Raw genomic sequence first — 25,012 nt, forward strand, 5'->3', positions numbered from 1 at the left:
AATGCTTACACTTTTTCAGTTTAAAAGTAAGATTCAAGCAACTTACCATTGTCCCAAAAGGAATGGCTCTTGAAGCATGGTAATAAATGGCTATAAAATTGATGAAGAAGGCAGTGCCACACACCATAGCTGGGATAAGGAATGCCCCAATAAACATTTGCTTTATCCATCTCCTTCCTGGAAAAGAAGGGAAACTATGAAAATCAGAGATAGACAGAGAGGCAGGCATATGTTAATGTTGCAAAGTTAATTATTTAGTACCAAACTATTTACAATTTTAATGTAAAGAACTTGAAATCTGACATCCTAATAACTATTTCAAAATGATAAAGACTAGCCAGCTATTCAAGCATGTCTAATGGAAACACAGCTTGTGAAGCGACTATACTGGAAAAAAGCAATCAACTATAGATGTTCTGTCCTCATTCTGCCACTACACTGCCGTGAACTTTGGTAAGCCACTCAATCCTTCTGGGCTACAAGTTGGCCTAGCTAGGTGTTTTCAGAATATTGCCTAGAGTTCTGGAGCTTCTTGGAGGTGCCTATAATGTCACTGGGAAGAGTTCAGGTCCCCTAGCCCTGCTTCAACCATATTAAGTCCATTTTCAACAGTTTTACACATTGGAGTTTCATGTAAGCTTCATTTGAAAAGAGGATAACACTGCTTTAAAAAAATAAGTTTCTGAGTTAAATGGTCCCTAAATTTACTCTTACCTCTCCAGTTGTGATTATAAATACATATTTAAATTTATTTCTATGTTTCAAAAGAAAAAAAACAACAGAATATGTTTCATAAGCTCTTTCTACAGCAATTAGAACTATAGATTTGTAAGCTTTACTATTTCTTTGCACCTCTTTATATTGCCAAAATTCTATATAGTGAGCACCTATTATTTAAATAATCAAGGGAAGGCATTTTTTAAACTATGTAACCGAAAACTTTAAATCATATTCACAGTGGCCAGGAGAGCACCAAGGAGCTAGCTATCTTTCTACCACAGCAGACAATACAAGCAAATGCACCGCCGAGCAACCATCTCCACATCGCTTAATAACAGACTATAAAGATTTAACACTGGATCACTATTAAAATTCAAGCCCACAACCATAAGCAACAGGGACCCAAACAGAAAGTGCTATAGGAAAAACAAACAATGACCTACCTTTTGTTTTTTTTCCTATACAAAGCTTCTTTTAATTATGTCTCATAGAATTACTACCCCAACTCTTTTAACATTTCTCCAGAAAAACTCGATTCTGAACTTTCTCCTTTATTTTTCTTTTTCAGGTACACTTCAAGAACCCCTACTTTCCAAACTAATACTCAGCATTTGAAAAACACAAAAAGGGTGGCAACTAATTAAAGTATGTGTTATTTCTCCTATTTAATTCTCTTTCCTGGCACTCTCTTTTCCTGCACTTTCCATTATCTTCTCAAATTCAGGTAAATATTAATTTCTACATTCAACTCTATTTCTCCCTTTTCCTCCAACAGTCAAAAAGAATCCCACACAACATTCCACTGGGTACAGCCAGTAGTCCAATCTGCACCACTGTGCTGCCTACTACTCCTCACACCCTTGGCGACTCTGGTCAAGTTCCAGGCTATCCGTGGCTTCAAGCTGGGTCTGGAGCACCATTTGGTGCGCATCATCTGGGGAACAGTGTGAAGGCCTTGAGCTTCATTAGAGTTCAAATCCTGAGACAACTCTGAAAAATTCTTGATTCTCTGGGCTGACGTCTATATTAACCTGGTTTTTAGGGACCATTCAGACAAAAGATCAGAACATGATCAAACCTCCTCAGGGCACTGTCAGTCAGACAATAACCTTTAAGTTATACGTGGTGAGATCTGATACTCTTAGGTGCTTGAGTCTGAACTCTGTCAGCTTTCAAGCGTTAAGTAAAGTTCAGCTGGGTGTTCTTAACTTGCAATCAGACAATAAGCAAATTTATATACAAGTAGAAATAAATTTCTTGTTTAAATAAATCTATTTCTGCTGGGGACTTTTCTGAGGGTAGGAAACTGTAAAATTCTCATCCTAAATAGTTTCCAGGTCAAATTCAAAGTTGCCTTAGGCAGCCTTATTTCCTTAGGATGGCAGTCCTATACAATAAGACTAATTTCTCCACATCTGGAGGGGGCATGTAGAAACTGATGGCCGAACTAAAATAGTCAGGAATCCATAATGATACGCCCTCAAGCAATCCAAAGAATTACTTATACTCAAGGTACAGACCTCATTAAGTCTAGTAGGACCTTTATAGAACCAGGATATCCTGGCAAAATTTTAAATGATCCTATGCTCTAAGCTTCTATAACCTGTAAGCCTAATCTAGTAAAAGACAGGGTCTCCTAATGCTGACATTGCTTCGGGTGGGCTGAGAAAAATCACATTAAAAAGTCTTTATCCTTAGGAATATAATCTTAAGGTCTTTCAACAACCCTTCATTCATAACCTAAAATATGTAAATCTGCTACTATCAGTGCTTTTCTGACCTTAGACAATTATAGGAAAAACAAACAATGTCAAGACCCTTGAATGCCATCAGAGAAAGAAACACTAAGAAGTATGCTTGCATCATACACACATCCCCCATCATTTCCAGGTCACCAGAATAAATAAGCAAGGGGGTATTTAAAATGAAGTGCTATTAATAAAAGATTATGACAAAGAATAACAGAAATCTTTGTGCAGGGTCCTTTGATAAATATTTAAGAGTCAACAGAAATAAACAGCTCCCCTTCCTACTCGCCTTCCACTGTCTAGACACTTTATCCATAAGCCATAAAATATTATATGGCTTTATATTCAACTATAAAGCTATAAACCTTATGTGGAGGCCTCCCATGGAGCACATCTAGGAAGCTAGGCACCTCAAAGCAAAACAAAATCAATAACTTAAATACCGTATTTCCCCATGTATAAGACGCTCCCATGTATAAGACGCACCTTAATTTGGGGGCCCAAAATTTGAAAAAAAATGTATTACATAAAGTTATTGAACTCAAGTTTTATTCATCATTAAATTTATACAACTCTTCATTACTGTCAAAACCCCCAACCATTAGCTTGTCCTCATCTGTGTCTGATGACGAATCACTGTCTTCATACATTGCCTTGTCCTCAGTAACCTACCGTAATATACCGGTAACAAGTGCGAAACAATGAGCACAAAGACAACAAGCGCAAAAAAGCGGGAAATGCAAGTAAAAAAATCTACAACGAGTGCAAAAACAAGCATGACAAAATCTACGAGTGCAAAAACAAGCATGAAAAAAGCGGGAAATGCAAGTAAAAAAATCTACAACCACTGTATAAGGTGCACCCAGTTTTTAGACCCCAAATTTTTCGAAAAAGGGTGCATCTCATACATGGGGAAATACGGTATACTCCCTCCTACATGTTCCTCAGGGCAAAATCACACTGGACAATGGAGATACTCTATTAATTATTCACAAAATAAAATGCAAGGGGATCCATAAAGCAAGACAGAACACATAACAGGTTTAGTGGAGATTATGTGAAGTTGGGTAACAATGGATTTTACAGTGGTTGTACTGCCCATTTTAAATTCCAAATACCTCACAGTAAAATATTAGCATCTATAATTAAAATACAAAGTGGTAACTCATATGTTACCTCCTTGTCTAGCATAAAGACTTCCTCCAAAATAACCATTCACTGGAGATGTCGCAGCATACACAAATATGGCTGTACTGAGCATTGATCCCCTCCTAAAAGGTGAAAAAACATAAAATAAATTAAAACCAACAATTTAAGGAACATATAAAGTCTATCACATTAACATTACTTTAATTTCAAAGAGAAACTTAAAAGGAACACAAAAATATCATCCTGGACTACAAAGGGCCTCAAAAGGTTGCCTAGTGAATGAATTTCCAGTTAAAATTACACTTAAATGATATGAGTTGATCCTAACTTTTTAAAAATCTGCAGTTAAATTTCATAATATATTCTAAACAAATATTTCACATTTCTTTGGCAAAACTATTAGAAGCTGGCACTAAAATTGTTTTGCAACCCTGTGAACCAATCACATCATATGGAAAAGATACTCATCTAATAAGAAAAATAATTAGAATATTCCTCTTTATAATTTTATTTAACTGCTTGAGATTCTTGTCTGCTGATAGAAATATAAGCAGTACAATATGTATTAGTGCTATTACTTTAAATGTTAATAACACTGAGACTTTTCCTATTTCATTTCCCTTTTACTGTTAAAAAAGATTTTTTTTAAATCCCTAGGTTCACAAATCAAAATTAACTCAGATCTACAGTAGCTAATCTCTGCTTGCAAAAATGACACCTAGAATTCAACCAATCCTCCATTTGAATAAAAGTTAGATTAAAATTTTTAAATGCCTAACTGCAAAGAGAAGTATTAAAATGATAAATGATAATATCATTTGCCATAATATAGAAATGTACTTAACCCACTAGCAATAAAGACAGTTTCTAAAACTCACCATAACTACAAAGGCAAAATAAGTTCTATGTAAAGAAAATAAGTTCTATCTATTGATAGAACATATAATCATGTCAGTTTGAGCTAAAGAATATTCTTTTAAAGAGAATTTATAAGAACATCACACTAATGTGTGAATTGGAAGGATATACAATTTTCATAAATTAACAACCTTCTGGGTAATAATTATTATTATACTCAACTGTCCACACATATAGAATACGAAACCCATCATATAGATTTGAAATATGTGCACTCCTCTGATCATTTTCTTAAAGCGGAGGCGTAGTATTAAAAAATTGCAATATTTAATTTCCATCAATATATAGCTAAATATAAATGTGGTAATATATAAGAATATGTTATTCCCATGTTTAAAAGATTATAGGTCTCAAAGTTAATCAGTTTACAAAATCAAATTTGTTTTTTCAAGAACCCAGACAAACAATGTTAAGTACTAACTTATTCCTTCCAGACTATCATTAACAAATTCAACCCATTTTCTGTTTACAACTGGGTGTATGAGGCTGACATAGTCCTAACAATGCTAAAAATTGAAAGGCTGCTTTAGTCTAAGACTAGTTTAACACCAGCCAGCTGTCTTAATATTAGCAGAGGGTTCAAAAAAGCTGCTCATGTGACTGAAAGCTCAAAATGACTACCAGGAATTTAAGCTCGCAGTCCCCAGAGACATTTCCACTAAATGGAAGTGGGTATCAGGTCCAGTTTTAAAAATCAGACATACACATTACCTCTTCATTCATAAATATTCTGTGGGCATTTTCCACCCCAAATAGACCATTCTCAACTACACTGGAAATCTGATGAAGGGAGGAACATCTAAGGAACTGCTTTACCTCCACTTATCACCTCACCACTCTCCGAAACTTTCTGGGCAGTGGCAGCGGTGGAATTCCACCAGACTTACCCATACCTTCTCAAACAGTATGCCTTCTCAGGAGTTCACACACACTAACAGGCACCACCCCGATGCTGATCCTCTACCTACTAAGTATTTTTTTCTTCTGTGATTGCTATGATCATCGTCGAGGCAAAGTAATTTTCACGTTACGTTACCTGCTTTTGACCTATAGAATCATTCCTACTCTGCAGAATTCTTACAAATTTTATGTGTAAGTTTTTCGTGTTCTCATCACTTTGCTATTTTAGTATCTCTATTTTCATTTCCATAGCATAGCAAATTAAGAGAAGTTCTGAAGTAAGAGTGCCCAGGGTCAAAACTAGGCTTATTCACACCCCTTACTAATAGCTGTGTGATCTCAAATTATCTAACCTTTCTGAGATTTACTTTCCTCATCTGTAGAATGAAATAGTAATAGTCTCTTCAGAGGGCTGATATGAGAATTAAAGGAGCTAATGTGCATAAAGCACCAAACACAGAACTTCAATAATGTTAGTCACTTTGATAGCATAATAGTAATACAACATTAGCAATTATCGTAAGTAATTAAGTATGTTCCCTTCAAATAAGCACAACATAGAACCACTGATAGTAATAAGAGACTAAAATAACGATGCATGTCTTGCCTGCTAACACCATCTATTAGCCATGGTTTTTTATTTCTCTGTAAGCAAAAGCTTCTGCATTAAAAAAATGAATTGTCCAAATTGTACCACTAACATTTGAGAAGTAACAATGCAAAACTTGGTTTCTAAGAGCGGTTAACCACTAGTCGCTCTAAGACTAACTGTATAGTCAGTGTCAATTCAGTGGTGATGAATTTAATTCAGTATTTAATGTAAAGCATGATTTCTTGGTAGAATTGAAATGCTTTCCTTAAAATATTTGGGATTTAGTTCATCTAAAATATATTATATTCTAAAATATAAACTGCCCACCATAACACTGAAGTTTAGGTTTGGGTCAATCACTTTAAAGCTTATATGGTAAATAAACTGCAAAGATTATATTAAAGAAATACAACAGAAACTACAGAGAAATAACTTTGTTGATTAATACACATTCTCTTCAGTTTAACAAGCACTGACTACCTTCCAGATGCAAAGTTCTTTAAGCAGGTACTTTGAGAATTCAAAGATAAGTTAAAACCCAGTCCTTGTTCTCTAAGAGCTTATTGTCTGGTGGAATAAACAGCAATGTAGTACAGTTAAATAGTTAATATACAACTAAAGAGCCATTCTTTTGGCAACAATTTTTTGCTTGTCCATCAAACGCCAGACATATAAGAAAGAATGCATTATGAACTGAACTAGAGGTGTGAAATATAACTGGAGACAAGTGTCATTCTGACTGCGGACTTCATGGGACAGCCTCTGAAGTGCCTGGATTATAACCTCTGCCACGCATGTTCAGAGCGTGTTTGCTTTACTGAGGCTGTGGTTCTCTGAGCAGAGGGTTATAGCACCGTTAAACAGGGACTTGAGATCTTTGTAAACGTACTATTTCTTATGATGCAAAAACCTCAAATCAAGAATTTCTTGCAACTAGTTTTGTCCACAAAGAAAAAAACTGTACCAGAAACCATGTAAAGACAGGATAAAAAGCCATCCAATTATTTTTCTAACCTCATGTACCTTCTTCACCACTCTTTTTACTATTTACACTACTTTCTTGTTCTAGAAAGTCTCCCAATTTTGAAAGTAAATGTGAAATACTAATCTAGTAACTGTGAAAGCCACATGCTTCTTATGAAGATCTAATTGGATCTTCGGCTTTCCAAAAAACTGCCTATTCACTTTGTCAAACAGCTCTGGACTGTAAGTAACTCTGCTCATAGTTCTAATGGAACGTAACCTTTATAATCAACAAAAAGTTCAGTGAGGCTATTAAGTTTCAGCACGTAACAGAAAAATATATTTATACCTGAAGATTATTGTTCATTATTTGTCTGCAATGATGACATTTATGCTACTTAAATTCTAAGGTAATTGAAAGCAGCAACTATTTAATTATGATTGACTTCAAAGGTGCCAATGCTCAAAACTATTCAAGAACAAGAAAAAAATATATATATAAGCACTTACTCTGTATATAAATCTTCTATCATTGCAACAATAATAACAATGAGAGACACAGCAAATATCTGACATCCAGAACCAATGAGAGAAGAAAATATCAATGGGTGACTTGATGGTCTAAACACATCTCCATGCACCTGCTTCCATCCATACTCGTCTCCTAGGTCTCTGTCCTATATACACACATACATAGAGAGAAGAGAAAATCATTCAGAATGAAATCAAAATACAGAAGATAGGTGAAAAATTATAATCACAGTTGTAAGCTTCCTCCCTCCAAACTTATAGCTATTTAAAGGGGTTCAAAATATTGAGAAAAGGCATTTAAAATGTAAAATAATCACTACATTAAATAACTTTTACTGAGGCCCAGGAAGGTAGCTCCCAGTTGTGCTTAGAAAACTAAAAAAAAAAATGGAAAAAGACAATGGTCTAGAAGCAAAAAGAAGTGGTCAAACTGAGAGAATAGCACACAGACTGTCTTAACATTACTTTCAAACTCTATTCTTGCCATTTACGTCATGACTGTGGTCATCTATGACCGGGGCCAAGTGGAGAAGGAGGAGTATCAAAACCAGTACTAGATGCCCTGACAATGCAGACATGTCCTTCATAGCCTGGAATCTAAGAAAACGCACGGGGAAAATATCAGACCATTAAATAACAGTACTTTTTAGCAAATAGTATTTTTTAAAAGGGATTCAGTTTTTTCTTTTTAACCTAAGTAAGCAAGTATCTAAAACAGTGTTTCTTATTAAGTATCAGTCCCTCAAGATAATCTGTATTTTGGGGTGGATCCTGGTCAGATATATTTGAGAAGCACCAAATATTTTATCTACCCTCTTATACTTCACAATATACATTAGCATATTACAATTTAAATCTGCTTAACTGTTCTCCAAACTTATTTAATGATGGAACATATCTACATAAAATAGCCATAAATATTCTACAGAACATATTTTTTACAACACTGTTCTACAATTTAGTAAAAGAATTTATTAAACAAGCCCCCTGCCCTGAACCTATTATACTAAATGTAAACTAATCCTTCCACCCACTCCCTGAATTTTACGCAATATTTAACAGTATTAGAAAGATCCAACACAGATCTACAAACTCATAGCTACAATTTTGAAATCAAAAGCTCTGAAAACTGAAAGTTTGTTTCATAAGTCTGATATAACCTTATTTTGTGGCAAAAATTTGGACTGAACTAACAAGAGGTTATTTATACTGTTTATTTATCCCACCTAGGGTGAATGTTCACGTTTTGCTGAAAAAAAAAATTAATAAATTTGATTAGAGACCCCTCCAAGGGTTTTACACCTTCATAAAACCTGAAAATTCTGATTTCTGAAACTTAGCTGACCTCAAGATTATAGCTCTACATTCCAACATAGAAAATAACACTGAATTAAATTGTTTTTATCAATACAATATAAAATGTTTGCTCACCATGTCATCCATTTCTTCTTCTTTACTGTACCGGGCATAATCTTTTCTTAAAGTTCTCATTAAAATCATTGACACTAAGCCCACCAAGAAGATAACCATCATGAAGGAGTTGAAAATTGAAAACCAATGAATCTAAAAATAACAGAAAATAAAATATCAGTTTTATTTTGACTACATGAAATATCAGTCACAAATATCAGTCAAAATTCATAGGTTCAATGATGACAATGGGATGTCAATGCAAAAAAAAAAATCTTTTAAAATTTTTACTTAAAAATCCAAACTTAAAACACACTGAAGATGAGTATCCTCTATATTAAGGGATTGGCTTTCTTCACAATAAGTTTCAGCTGCCCAAAAACATGATATTATTTACACAGATTTTCACAATCAAATTTATTATACAAATAGTACAATTTGTCCACACAGCATATGCTATTCAGCATTACAGAGAAAGAACATGAGCTTTAAAGTCAAACAGGCCTGGGTTTTACTCTGGGCTCTGCCACTTTCTAGCTATGTGACCCCCGTTTTCTTATATCAAAAAATGAAGGAAATAATACTGTCTTGTGATTTGTATGGTTTAATAACATATATAAAAAGTATGGCACTGTGTCCAGCACAGAGCAGTAAATAATAAATGTTAGTTCCCTTCCCTCTAAACTGAACAACAACCTGAAAATCTCCTTAAAACACCAAAACTAAACCATTACACCTGGCTACTGTGGACTCAGGTCACCTTCCTGACTGACTTGCTTCACTTGCTTCCAGTTAGTCCTCTCCACCCTGTCACCGTCATTACTCACTCCTTTCCAAATTAGCTATCCAAGGTACAGAGAACACCGAGGTACCTTGTAGTTTCTCAGTGCTCCCAATGCTCTTGATTTTGATTTCACCCACACACTTGTCACAAAATTATGTCCAGATTCTGGTTCATATAGTCACAAGGTACTACTGTATCTCTGAGTGCATCTCAGAACTCAATGCATCTGACTTCAAGCGGGGCTGCGACACTCTCCAGTAACTCTTTTATATTTTAATTCCCAAGAGTTCCGTAGGAATAGTTCCAAAATTTCTCTTCTCCCTTCAAGGCCCAATTTCATTTTTTTCCTGCATTTATCCTCCTAGCCTCTCATTCCTTCTTGCAATCTCCTAGAAGGTGTTTCTCCTCTTAAATCAATCTTCCCACTAGGCTCTAGGTTTCTTTTACTCCTTGACATGTTTTACCCCCCTCTCATTTTGCACCCCTAACCTTATACCTTTCTCCACCATCAGCAACCTCTAAAAAGGTCCTTACCTATAATATAACATCTGCTTGTTTCATGGTTTAAACAAGATAATAAATGTAAAGCATATAGCATAATGCCTGGCACGTAACACTAAAAAAATTTAAAAGCTGTTATTACTTATTATCTTTTAAAGTGTCTGATTGATCTTTTGTCCCCTCACTCTTTCAGTCCTCTTCTTACCTCCCTCCTTTCAGGGCCAATCCTCTTCAAATGAGGAGACTGCAGGTTCTACATCCTCCATGACTCCAACACAATCCAACCTCACTTTGCCCACAAAAGTTCTCTTGAATGCCTGCGATGAACTTCTGATGAACTTCTAAACGGATCCAGCGGTCAATTAGCCGCCACCGCTCTCCTTGTTCTCCCAGCCACGTGTGACCTTCGCTGACACAATGTCATCCTACTTCACTGACTGCTGCTTCTCCTCTTTCATCTGCGATGCCTGCTCCTCCCACCCTCTGCGAGCTTTTCCAAAAACACCAGTCTTGGTCCTCTGCAGACTTCCTCAGGCTCTCAGAACTTTTAACTAGCATTCCAGCGATGACGGTGACAGCCTCTGCCACCTACCCCCACCCCTCCCCAAATCTCTAACCTTCAATTTCATTTACGTTTCAGGCTTTTGCTAACTATGATCATTTCCACTTGAATGTCTTTCTGGAGTTTCAGACTGCCCTAAAGTAAACTATGACTCTGCTTCACATACAACTCTCACGTCTGATTTCTAACTTCTGCTAATGGTATTAACATCTGGCTTTGAAAATTTGAAATTATCTCTGGTTCCTCCTCCTCCTTAATCCTTCTTCAGTAATAATCATTAGACTTTTATTTTCTTTCAAAATGTCTCTTGTATCTACCCCTTCCTCTCCATTCCAATACCATCACCTCACACCCCTAATTGCCTCCTAGTTGGCCTTTTCTTTATTTTTGGTCTCTCCCTTTCCTTTCAATCTGTCCTGTAAAAAGTTACCCAGCAATTCTTTCTGAAACATCATGTTCATATATCACTTCTCTATTCTAAAACTTAGTGACAGTCTCTATTTTCTCACATATCAAATCTAAACTATTTTCCCTAATACTCTGTACCCCTTGTAATATGGCCACCTCATCTGCCAACCTTGCTTTCTATTGTATCCTATATTCCAATCAGGCCTATTCTTCGGCAGTGACTCACAAGTACGGCATACTAATTTCCACCTCTGTATCCTTCTCATAATTTCTTCTCACCTGGGATCCACTTCTGTCCACCTTTGTAAATTCTATCTACTGTTTAAAGCCCAACTCAAAAACCCTCTCTTCCCTAAAACCTTGCATTGACATATTTGTTATTAATAGATATACTCCTGCTCTAAACTTCTACATGTACCTAGATAGAATGTTTAAAACGAAGGATGTACTACTGTCTCGGGCAATTAGGACAGATTTTAACTTGGGCTATCATGCTGAGTTGTGTCCTAGGGTGAAGGGCAGTCCTGGCTCTGTTACCCATAGAGACTTTAGGTAAGTGACAAACTCTATGGCTGTCCCTAAAAAGCAGGAGACAGCCAACTGCCTCTGCCTCTTCATAAGGTCATTTCTTTCTTCATTCAGTAATTTATTTATTGAATATCTACTGAAAATATAAAGAAAATGAATGCATAATATTTTGAAATATTTGCAAAAAAAGTATCTAATTTTTTTTTCTTTAGTGCTTGGATGCATTCCTTTTTTTAATTAGTTTCGGACATACAAAAAAGTATATAAATTTAAGTTTATTACTTAAAAAGTATCACTCACAATTTATAAAAGCAGTCTATAATTATAGGCTTTTCCAAAGATTTTATTTTGTTTCCACCCTGGGAAATGAATGACCCAAAAAAGAACAAGAGAGAAAAAAATTATATACATGACTCATATTTTCTTTCAGTCAATTTCAAATTTTGAAAGGTTTTATATAGTTGCTATTTAATAAGATTTTACTATAATGCTAAAATTTCTAACAAAGCTTTCTGCTATTTTCTAATCAAAGATATGAACTTTAAACCAATACCTATTATAACGTGCAAATAACCTGACATTTTATAACATTCTTTAATTCCAAAAATTATGATGTACTATGTGACTTTGAAATTATTATACCAATGGAAATATTTCTTAAAAATAATAAAGAGATCAGATGTCACAGAGGTGTCACTAACCCTACAAACTGCTGCTTCTGGCACCCCCTTAGTGTTGCTAATCCTGGAGCAACACCCCAAGTTTGTCATAAATTTTAGAACAGGAGATAAATAGCTATATCACTAGTGTTGCCTCTTACTGAGCACCTACTACATTGTTAAATAGGTGCTTTACATATACTATCAAATGGAATTTCACAACAACTCTGCAAAATATTATAATCCTTGCTTCACTATTGAGGAGACAGAAGCTAAAGAACTGAGTAACTTGATCAAGGTTAAGTAAGTGGCAGAGACAGACTTTGTATTCAGCTGGAGCGCCAAAGCCTGTGCTTGTAGTCAATGCATTAGAAACAATCCCTACACTCATACATTCAAGAGGGCGCAGGCCTGTGACTTTCATTCTCTAACGTATTCCACTTTGTACAGTGCTTGATACGCAGTGGGTGTAATTAATAGTTGCTGAAAGAATAAATATGGTACACTGCTCTACCAGCGCAAATGCCAAAAAACAGCCTTCCCCACAAGTTGTCAATACCCAATGGGACTAGAAGCAAAGCAGACCTAAGTGTTCCAGGAGGAAATGTCAGCAGAGAGTCCTCATATTCCAAACGCTATCTAAACATTGAAATTATTTGTGTTTATACCTTTAACTGAACTATCATGTTCAGGACCAGCTGAGCAGTGCATCTGAGAAGAACAAGAGAGGGCTGGGGAAAGCAGAGGTGGGGGAGGAAATTTTATCTCCAGGAGTAGCATGCTAAATCCTTCAGTAAGGACTGAATCCCAAACAGCTTAATTTTTTTCTCCTAGGACCCAGAGGTAGAAGTAATGACAGGCCCTGGTGGAGTCTAAAGGTGAAACCTGGCAGCAATGATACAAATCTGAGACCACAGAAACTTACGGGCTATCTCAAAAATAGGTGATTAATAAATTTCAGAATTCCAGTCCAAAAGATCAGATCAAAAGACAGAAGAGGTGATTCAGGAAGAAGTCAGAAGAATGGATATCTCCTTATGCCCTGTCACAGTCTGTTCATCTCCATCTTTGAAGGAGGGAACCACCAGAATAAAATCTATTTTTGCTATAACAGAGCTATCTGTACAAACCAGCAGCAATGCCACTGGGCTTATGATCTGAGATCCAGCTTGTATCTGTTGGTTGGGGGTGGGAGGCATTTCTTCCCTTTCTTGCTGTTTCTTTTTATATCGAAGGATTTCCACTAGCAAAAACTCCCGGTTGCACTCCACTCTTTCATCATTCCTTCTGAGAGGATGCATGTGCTCTGCTCTATTTCTCCACACTAAGTTTTACAAGGGCACGTGCCCACAGAGGAAAGCATACGACAGTCCAGCACTGTCAGAATGTGTTAAGTCTGTATCATTCTGAGTTTCAATACTGAGAAGCCCACTTGACCAGAGATATAAGCCGCATTTTCCAATATTAGCCCCATTAGTAATAAAAGTGATATTTTTTGGCTTCCCATATGTTGTATTCTTTCTTGTGTGTCTCTTAATTGGCTTAGACCACAGGCAAGGTGAAGGGAGCTTTTGACTACTCCTCTAGAATTCTCACCCGTGTGACACTGAGCTCACATCTGAAATCACCATTAGTTAAGTGGTGATTTTAACTTACATCTGGCGATGCTCATTAATGTCTGTTATTGATTGGAGCACACGTTGAATGTCTTAAAACACACAGTTCACCTACCCTGTGTTGAAAAAACGATGGATCAAGGTATTTGTCAAATCGATCTTCAAATTTTACATCTGACTTTTTCCATTTTACCTGAAAAAAACATTTTCATTTGAAAATCAAGGCCAGTAAACAAATTAATAATCTGGTAACAAAACTGAGCAAAATATGAAAAGATTTACACATTTAGTAGAATAAGAAACTAGAGAAATGGTACAAAGGTACTACCAACTTCAGAAGGTGAAACATGTATGATAAAATACTAACTTTCCCCTTTTTGTATTAACAAAACTTACAACTTTACTTAGAGGAATTATTTTACTTTTCAAGGGACTATTCACTATTGCTGACTTACTTACATACTCTGACCTGATAAGTGTGATAAGAATTCAATTAATGAGACCAATAAAATAAGAATCTTTACGTCTTTATCTTTAGATTGTAATAGTTTTATTACAGTTATCAAATTTCTTCATTAGTTCAGTTATGCAAACTATTATTTGCACTAGGTACATATGCACAAAACTTGAAAAACTTTCAAAATTGGCTAATAGCAATTGACACATTCCAGTTACCAGGAAAAAAAAAAGGCAAAGAGAAGGCTACCTACATTGGATTTCTCTTCTTTCCACTATTTTTATTCCTGTGAGGAACAGAATTAACTTGACAGGTGCAAAAGACTCTAACAAGCTCTTACTCTGCAGGAGTATCTTATTCCAACTGATAAAGCAAAATAAGGTAAACTATGCCCATCCAGTAATTTTCAATATAACATCATCTCTATCTGCAGAGAAACAAGGAATACTGCAATCTAAAAACGTAACTATGAAAATACATAGCTGGGTTAACTAGCTGCCCTGTTATAATGATAAACTCTGCTGTAGCAAACGGTAGGTCCTGCAAATGCATAATTGGTATTCAATACTACAGTCCTGAAGCAAATCTTCTCCCTGCTCTTAGGAGGCTTACTTATATACAGTGAGGAAATACAATTTTAATAATATTCTGTGTTATCCTATTTGAAGCTATATTTTCATTTACTAAAGTTGTAAAAACAAACCTAATTATTGATATTAGGTCATAAACACTTCTCCCTGCATACAATTATTTTAATACTTACTGAATATGACATCTGGATTTTAGTATTGGGAACCAATTTCACCTTTCCTTCACTAGTTAGATTAACATCAACAATTCGATTTCCATTAAAACCTATTTCAAGTTTCTTGTAAGTCCAAAGATAGTAATCTTCTCCATTTTCATCTGCTTCACCAACAATACCTACAAAACAAGTAACACTTTACACAAGGTAATGTCACTTAATATTTAAAATATATTAGAACCAAATGTCAGACCATGTTTTTATAAAAAAGCAGTATTACCATTATTCCTCACAATTAGAACAAGGTAAAAATGCAGACCGGACTTCTACTGTTTGTTAACTACCAGGCAAACACAAACCATGATAAAAAAAATGACGAACAGCTCAGCATAACCTATCATTAATTTAATTCTCGAAGTTCATGCTTTGTCATTAGTATTATCTTCATTATAATAATTATCACCATATATGTGTCTATCCCCTAATATTTCAAAATTTCAAAGAAGTGCCATATCACCATCTGGCAAGGTTATCCAGTTAGTCGTGGTCAAACTAAAATTAAAACCGAGGGCTCCCGAGGCCCAGTTCAGTAAAGCTGCAATATGTGGATATGGTACCAAAACTTAAAATTCGTCCTCTTTACACCTTAAGTTCTGGACATATCCCTGGGAAGTCATTAAAATGAAAGGAGACCTGAAACTAGAAAAATCCTTACAGAAAACATGGGCAGTAAGCTTTCTGGCATCAGTCTTAGCAATATTTTTTTGGATTATGTCTCCTCAGGCACAGGCAATAAATGCAAAAATAAACAAACAGGATTACATAAAACTAAAAAGCTTTTGCACAGCAAAGGAAACCATCAACAAAACTAAATGGCATCCTACTGTCCAGGGGAAGATATTAGCAAATGATTTACCCAATAAGGGGTTAATATCCAAAATATATAAAGAACTCCTATAATTAAATATCAAAAAACAAACAATCTGATTAAAAAAATGGGCAGAGGACCTGTATAGACATTTTCCCAAAGAAGACACACAGATGGCCAACAGGCAGGTGCAGAGACGCTCAACATGCCAATCATAAAGAAAAGCACATCAAACCCACAATGAGACACCGCCTCACACCTGTCACAATGACTATTATCACAAAAACAATAGATCAGTGTTGGTGAGGATGTAGAGACAAAGGAACCCTCCTGCACTGTTGGTAGGAATGTAAACTAGTGCAGCCCTATGGAAAACAACATGAAGATTCCTCAAAAAATTAAAAGTAGAACTACCATATAACCCAGCAATTGGGTATTTATTCCAAGAAAATGAAAATACTAGCTCAAAAAGACAAATGCACCCTTATGTTCACTGCAGCATTGTTTATAATAGCTAAGATATGGAAGCAACCTAAGTGTCCACAGATAGATGAATGGGTACAAAAGATGTGGTACATATGTATACAGACAGTGGAATATTACTCAGCAATATAAAAGAACTAAATCTTGCCATTTGCAACTACATAAATGAATCTGGAGGGTATTACGCTAAGTGAAATAAGTCAGGTAGAGAAAGACAAACACTATATGATTTTACTTACATATGTAATCTAAAAAACAAGACAAACAAAACAGAAAAACACTCATACATACAGAGAACAAACTGGTGGTTGCCAGAGGCATAGGGGGATGAGCAAAATAGGTGAAGGGGATTAAGGGTACATACTTCCAGTTATAAAATAAATAAGTCACGGGGAAGAAACTGGCAGCAAAGAGAATATAGTCAATAATACTGTTGACAGAAGGTAACTAGATTCACCATGGTGATCATTACACAATGTATATAAATATTGAATCACTGTATTATACACCTGAAACTAATATAATATTGTAAGTCAACTATACTTCAATAAAAAAAAATGAAAGAAGTGATTAATGCTAATGAGGCAATAAAGTAATCATTATGAGCACAATTTGGGATACTGGAAGGGGAAGACTCAAACAGTATGAGGGCAGTAAGTGGTAACTGAGGATTTCTACTGCTCTCTGGAGCCCTCGTACAGTCAGCTATTTATCCCATGTTCCCTACCCGGGCCTATATACTTCCCAAGAGCCTTAAGCTCTAAAAGTTACTCCTTAGGGCCTTCCCTCTATGGTCAATGCATCTCATTGCAGTATTAGAGGAGAAAAAAATATTATTTTTTATTAAGGATTATTTATTTGCTTATTAACTAAAGTTGTTCTCTCTGATTGGTACAAATTCCAGGAATACAGTTTTGTTTTGTTTGGGGTTGTAAAGGGATAATGAAATCCTGCTAATAGTTAATTTCATCAAGGTATATTTATCTATCTACTCTGAAAACTCTGGGGATGGAGACACAATTACACCAAGTAAGAAGCTATTCTCTAAGAAATCTTTACCCCAAGAAAAGCCAGGTAAGATTTTTTTTCTCCTGACAAGGATTCTCATGGTTCAGACATTGTAGGGACACCCAAAGGTATCTCCCCTAAACATGACACCCTGGAATCACAGGGCTAAAAAACATTTATCTTAAGACAGGAAAGCACAGTTGCCATCTTGCTAAGGAGGCCCACAGAAATGACTGGAAAAAACCTACGGTCCCAGAGAAGAAACCCATAAGCAATGGAAAACACCAGGAGAGGAACCTCCTCTCTCACACACACACAAAAAGGAAACCCAGACTAAAGCGTTCTTCTCCTGAACCATACAGGCTCAGAAATCGTCAGTGAATTTTCAGCACATTTTCCTGCTACCCTCAGAGCTGATCACAGAAATGTCTGTGTTAATGTAATACTAATTACAGTCATTTATATGAAATGCTTCCTCTATTTACACCTAATTAACATGTAACGATGATACATGCAATTATATCTTCAGATTAACTTTCTTATAAATTTCATCTTAATACCACACCAAACTCTGATCTGTTCACTCTTTCAGTTTGCTGCTCATGAATATAGTAGTCTGCTAACAACTTTAAGAATCAGAATATTAATTATATATAAGAACAGGTGTCCAAAGACACTCCCCCCCCCCAAAAAAAAAAAAAAAAAAGTCTAACAGAAAAATCACCAAGAGAAAAACATGATCGAACATGCTGGCTATAATAGCTGGCTTGTGTTTTGAATTTTAAATAATTTGATCAAGTCCAACACAAACAACGTTTGTATTATGCATAAGGTTGCATTAACTGTGCCATAGCTCTTCTCTATTAATACAGATAAACAAACTAAACATAAAAAAAATTAGACATAAGAGGGCCAGCCGAGTGGCTCAGTTGGTTAAGAGTTCGCTCAAGAGTTTGAGCTCTGAGCAACAGCGGTTTGATGCCCGGCCCGAGGTGAGCTGCCACTGAGCTGCCAACAGGTAGCAGGATGGCTCAGCTTAAAAAAAAATAAAAATAAAAAAAATAAGACATAAAACCGAAAAAGCTGAAACTTCAAATTTAAACATATAGAGTTTTGGAAAGTAATGCAGGAACTAGCAAAACAAGTCATTCAATAAAATATATCTAAAAGTCATACTACCACAGTTCCACATGAAAGAAAGCCAGGATAAAACTTTGAAGTCCTATTTAGTTCCTTTGACTGTATCTGACAGTGTAAGTCAAAATAAGATATGAGGAAAATGGGGGAAGACGGGATATTTTGGATTATTCAAAGCACCTTTTAGTCCCTTGAATCTAAAAAAATATACTGCATAAAAGTTGTATTTTGAGGGAGTTTCATGTAAGGTTTGACAATGTAAAAAATCCTTCAGGTAACAAGGGACCATAAAATTGGTATTAAAATCATTCTATGGAAAACAGTAAAAACACATTTCCTGATTCAATGTACAATCACCTTAACAAAGTCATTATATAAATCTTGCTTATTATGCAAATATTCACAAACTTTAAACATCCAATACTTACCCCATATTGGTAAGTCGTCTATGTACATTTGGTACCAGTAGTGATTTTTGATAGCATACACAAATGCATCTCTCTTTTCTTTATCTAAGTCAATCTCACAGTAAGTGGCTGGCATCACATCATCTGCATAAAATAAAAACTGCAAATTAGTGCACTGGGTTGCAAAATAGTTATAGGAAAAATAATAAAAGAAAAAAGCCATTCATAGTAGTTGAATCTGGGTGATAAACATTGAGGTTTCAGTATACAATTCTTTCTTTTTTGTGTATGTTTAAGACTTTTCACATAAATAATTTTAATCATCTTTATTTTCAAAGATTATCTTACTAAGAAATCATTCTTTATACAAAGAAAATTATACAAGAACATTTACTATGTAACTTTCAAATGAATTGATTTAAAAAACAAAATTAAAAAAGCTTAAAATACATAGGGAAGTTTTCATTTAATACATATACAAAAACTCAAGAACAGAGCAAACAATTTCTAGCTATAAGATCTCTGAGATAAATATTCATCTGAACATTCTTGGAAATGCAAGTCACTAGAGGCCACAGATTCTATGAGGAATCCCAATGACTGCATAATTAGCAAGATTAAAATGCAAACCTCTATCTAGCAGGCAGCACTGTTTATAAATTACCCGCAAGTTCCCTAGAGGGGAGTCATTTCCACTACTGATTGCTTTCAAAAAATACTGCAAACATAATACTGTTAAGATGGTCTCTAACATAAACCTCTCAAAAATGTGCTTATGATCATTAGTTTTTAAACAAAACAAAACAAAACCCGACAAAAAAAACAACAAAAGAAACACCTAGATGTCCATCAAAAGGATTAAATTGGTTTTGTATGTTACTTAAGCAATTAGGGAAAAAAAGAAAGCAATCTTAACAACAAAAAAAGAAAGCACAGTTGTTCGTTTTTAAATTTTCCTGTACTATAATATTGGTTATTTAGAACTTGAAATTCAATTTCCCATAAGAATCAATGCTAAATTTTTTTAAGTTTTCAATTACAGTTGACACGAATATTATTTTATATTAGTTTCAGGTGTACGGCATAGTGGTTAGACATTTATATAATTTATGAAGTGATTCCCCCCCATTAGTCTAGTACCAACCTGGTACTATACAGTTATCACAACATTATTGACTATATTCCCTATGCTGTACTTTACCTCCCCATGACCATTTTGTAACTACTGATTTGTACTTCTTAATCCCTTCACCTTTTTCACCCAACCTCCCAACCCTCCCTCCCATCTGGCAACCATCAGTTTGTTCTCTGTATCTATGAGTCTGTTTCTGTTTTGTTTTTTTAATTTTTTAATTTCTTAAATGTTGATTAAACTTCTTAAACATTAATTGCAGCTGAGCCATGATTAATAACCACCTATAATATTATTACTACGAAAAATAACAATCTACATTATAACTCCAGACACCAGCAACACCCCCCAATCTTCAACAGAGAGAACAGCTCCCCCTTATTATAGCTCAGCCCTAAACTACACCACCAAAGATGGCAGGAAACACTGAAGTCTCATGAAAAAGGAACAGAGAAATATTTTCATTCTCAAAGTGGGAGAAGAAAATTGCTTTGTCTCCAACAACAATGGCTCCCACGCGGATTTTCTTTCTACCTAGGCCCTTTAGGCAGCACAGAATTTAGGATTTTCATAATGGCAAAAAACTGAAGCTGAGCAGAGAAGGAAGGGAGGGTTAAGACAGAGATTGCTGCAGAGGGCTCCTACAACAGGAGCTAAGAGAACTGGCAGCAAGAGGTCTCCAAATGGGATTTCTATGGATTGTGATAATGCACAAAGGGCAGCAGGCAACAACAGCTACAGAGGGGAAAGCGAGAGCCCCAGGAAGGGCCAGGTTGGAGCCGCAACAAATGGCTGCACTGGCTGTGGGAGGCCTACAGCTACCTCTGCAAAGCCACCAAATTCCTTGCAGTTACAATCAGACGTTCGCTGATAATCGTCATTCACAGTGTGGTAGTTTTATGTGTGAAGTTCTGAAATATACAATATGACAGTTACCTATATAAAGCCTTTAAAAGGTTCCTCACAGTCTGAACTTCAGTTCAACTCTCTCTTTCCAATTCTCTATCATCCTCTCCCTATACTCTAGCCAAACTCAACTACCTGTAGTTCCCACAAACATCCAAACATGTTCTCCTGGCCTCTGGACATTTTTGCTTATGCTGTGAACCCCCCCTCAAATGTCCACCCCAAAATCTCTCCCATTCCCCACACCCTCTCCTCCACAGAGTAACTGCTGACTCCCCGGTCCTCACACCCCTCAAACCCCCCAACCTGCCCTTTTCTCCGAAGTCCCATGGCTTTCTCTCTATGCCTTATGGCGCTTAGGTCTGTACCACTTACACCCTCTACCAGTATCTTAGCTCCTCAGAGAGACCATCAGATCTTGAGAGCTGTGTCTGTAACTGATTATATCCTCTTTACCCCCAGCTATGTGTTTCAGTACCCTTCACCGAGTAGTGCTAAGCAAACAAACAAAAAATTTTAACAAATTTTAAGAGCATGATTTTCCATTTATTTGGCAAAGGGAATCACTAAGTATATCAGAATATGCACATATACGCACATGTGTGTATAAGATGAAAATAAGCAGAGTATCTCAGAAGGATTGACAAAGAGGTTGTGACGAGTATCTTTCACTGATGTAAAATCTAGAAAAGAAATGCTGTGGTGAAAGGAAAAACCTATCATTACGCCAGGCTATAAAAAGGGCCTTGGTTGGTCATATTTTAATGACATTCCCCCTGCAGACATGTAGGCAAATACAAATATCACAAGTAACTGCAGAGGCTGGCTGCTCAAGGGAAACAGCACTTCTCTCAGGAGGGGGCCACTTTGAAGATAACAAGATGCCAAATCATTCTTCAGCATTCTACATAACCAGAAAACCACATGAAACACCTATCACCATAAATGACTGCTTTAAAATTATAATAGGATGTATACCCTTCTCAGATGAAATATACACCTATGGATTCTGAAGAGGATACAATTAAGATTTTACCAATGTAAACACTTTTTACAAAGGGGGTGAGAATAAAAGCAAAGTTATTAAGTAGCAAATGTTAATACTGGTTTTTCAAACAAAGAGCAAGCATAGATTCTGGAAGCTACATTATCAATAAGTCGGTCATCAATTCCCGACAACACTCTGGACTTAATACTTGAATGAACAGTGAAAGCATTGAGAAAAGAATGCAATAACTATTTATGCGTTCTCTAAGAATATATCATGCCTTACTTTACTTTCTCTTTTGATAGCATTACTAGATTGAAAAATCAGAAAGACTCTACCTCAAATTCAGCAGCACTTGGCAAATTTCTCATGAAGTCACTACAGATAAATTTATAGAGAAAAGGGCAGAAACTTGAGTTTTAGTCTGGGTTCCACTGCCTACTAGCCATGTGAATAAAAGCAAGTCATTTAACTTTGGTGAACCTCAGGTGCCTCAACTGTAAAACACAGATAACATCTATGCTATTTCTTTCCCAGAGTTGTACAAAGGATTAAAAGTGCCAATATATTCACAGACAGTGTTAAGTTTCCTTGGGGCACATATCCCTTTGAGAAGTCAATGAAAGTAATATCTCCCTTGCCCTCCAAAAATGCACATTCACACAAAAGTATGTGAACAATTTCAGAGGGCCCATGGATGCCTGAAGCCAGAGTTTCTGGGTAGGCTTTTGTATACAGAGCCTAACATAGTGCTGAAATGCAGTAAGCATTCAGAACTTGCTGAATTTAAAAAGGGGGGACTGGAAAAACTAGTATATCCTCAGTTATTTAATCATATATAAAGAGTGTTGATTAATTTACCAACCTGAATGGCAGTATACACTGTACAATTTTTTTCTAAGTGGTTATTTGTCAACATGTATCAAGAAGTGCCTTAAAACGTTTATACCTTTGATTCAGTAATTCCACTTCTAAGAATTTATCTAAACAAAAGATTCGGAAATGCATTGAAATACTTATGTGCTAGGATAGCCAAAATCATTATTTCTAATAGCAAAAAAAAGGAAGAAAGGAAATCAGAGTATCTTGTAATTGGGAAATGGGGCAAATGACAATATCCAAGTTACAGAATATTATATAAACACATTTCTAAAAGAGTAATTAACAATATGAGGGCAGGGGCAGCTGGGTGGATCAGTTGGTTAGAGTGCGCGCTCTGAACAAGGTTGCCAGTTTGATCCCCCACATGGGCCACTTTGAGCTATGCCCTCCTTAAAAAACAAACAACAAACAAACAAAAAAACAATATAAGGACAAGCTCATAAGATGTTAAGAAAAAGAGTAAAAACTAATTTATCCATAACTTATTAAATGAGTTAGTAAGTGCTTAGAACAGTATCTGGCACATAATAAACACTATATAAGCATTAAACAAAAGTTTTTAAAATCATATATATAACATGAGCCCAATTTTTAAAAATCTAAACAATGTGGATGAATGTAAAAAGAAACAGAAGGATGGAAGACATGTTAATGGTAATTATATCCAGGTGACTTTTATTTTCTTCTTTATATTTCTCTGTCGATTCTAAATTTGTGCACTGATCCTATATCATTATTAAAACAAGAAAAATATATTTACACATACATTCCTTAGGAAACAAAACTGATGTCAATCTGGAAGAGAATAATGTTACCAATGGTTTGAATAAGAACCTATAAAAAGCCCATACTATTCAAACTTGCAGTTAGCACAAGGTTTAAGGAATTGCTAATAACAAAATACCTAGATTCAAGATTCAATAGAAGATTGAAATTATTTGGTCTAAAACACCTTGGTTGAAACCGAGAGGACAAAACACTGCATCAAATTCTCAGCCTTCCAATCAACCAATAAAGATTAACCACAAGTATGTCCCTCCTGAAAGTCCATTAAAATGTCAATAAAGAAATAAAAAGGATGCAGGCACACACAGACAAAAAGAAGAAGTGAGAACATACTTCAGCAAGTTTTTGGAAAATGGGAAAAATGGAAGAGGAAACCTAACAGAAGGGAGGTAATTGGTGTCACAGAGCACAAGAGACACTCAGGACTTGGAGGCACCATAGATGTTGAAAGGTAGGGGACAGATGTAGGGCTGAACACACAGGGGGATTGTACAAAAATATGTTTACGGTGCAGCTGATGCCCAGGTTCTTTCCTCCACCCACCACACAGCTGGATGAATTGCCTCATTTGCCCCATGCAGTAGGCCAGAGGCACATTCCCCTGAAGAAGTGACCAGAGAGGCTCCAGAGTCAGGGAGAGTAGAATTCAGGGACTGAAAACAGGGTGGGGAGATTACATACAGTAAAAATCTCCAGGCTGCATGAACGGACCTGCCACCCCCAAGCCCTTTCCTCATACACATCCTTTGGTAATAATCAGGCCTTACCACCCTGGCAGGTAGCTGGAGGAAATATTGTATAGCGGTTAAAACCTCAAACTCCAGTGCTGAGCTGCCTGAGTTCAAACCTCACTCTGCCACTTTCCATCTGAGAATCCTTGGACAAGTTACTTAACCTCCGGGTCCCAATTTCCTCGTCTGAAAAATAGGGATAAAATACTATTGGGTTGTCAGAAAAGTCATGACGTATTTTTTCTATGTTTTTCATTGCAAAAATGTGTCATGACTTTTCCGACAACCCAATACATAAACTTATTTTGAGAATGAAAAGAGTCAAGACTGAGAATCACTGAACTAAAATTATATATGGCTCTAAGCACCCTTTGCATTCCTCTGTATCTGCATGGGGTACTCTCAGCTTACCATTCCACTCCGTAGAAGTAGAAGAAATACTTGTAAAACAATTTCATCCCTCTGCTAAGTTGGGATATTCACAGAAAATTTA

General features: G+C 35.9%; 1 protein-coding gene across 2 annotated transcripts in view; it reads right to left on the reverse strand.

Moving 5' to 3' along the window:
• Window positions 1–25,012, reverse strand: part of TM9SF3 (transmembrane 9 superfamily member 3) — a 59,182-nt gene that overhangs the window by 21,999 nt on the left and 12,171 nt on the right. For both annotated transcript variants that reach the window (XM_019639107.1, XM_019639108.1), the window contains exons 3-9: window positions 19,116–19,238; window positions 15,210–15,370; window positions 14,105–14,182; window positions 8,953–9,084; window positions 7,501–7,667; window positions 3,645–3,739; window positions 47–177 (exon numbers count right to left, since the gene is read on the reverse strand). In XM_019639107.1, coding sequence (XP_019494652.1) covers window positions 47–177; window positions 3,645–3,739; window positions 7,501–7,667; window positions 8,953–9,084; window positions 14,105–14,182; window positions 15,210–15,370; window positions 19,116–19,238 — 887 coding nt within the window. The remainder of the gene's footprint in view (window positions 1–46; window positions 178–3,644; window positions 3,740–7,500; window positions 7,668–8,952; window positions 9,085–14,104; window positions 14,183–15,209; window positions 15,371–19,115; window positions 19,239–25,012) is intronic.

Source organism: Hipposideros armiger, unplaced genomic scaffold (assembly GCF_001890085.2).
Source record: "Hipposideros armiger isolate ML-2016 unplaced genomic scaffold, ASM189008v1 scaffold_42, whole genome shotgun sequence".
NCBI lineage: Eukaryota > Metazoa > Chordata > Mammalia > Chiroptera > Hipposideridae > Hipposideros > Hipposideros armiger.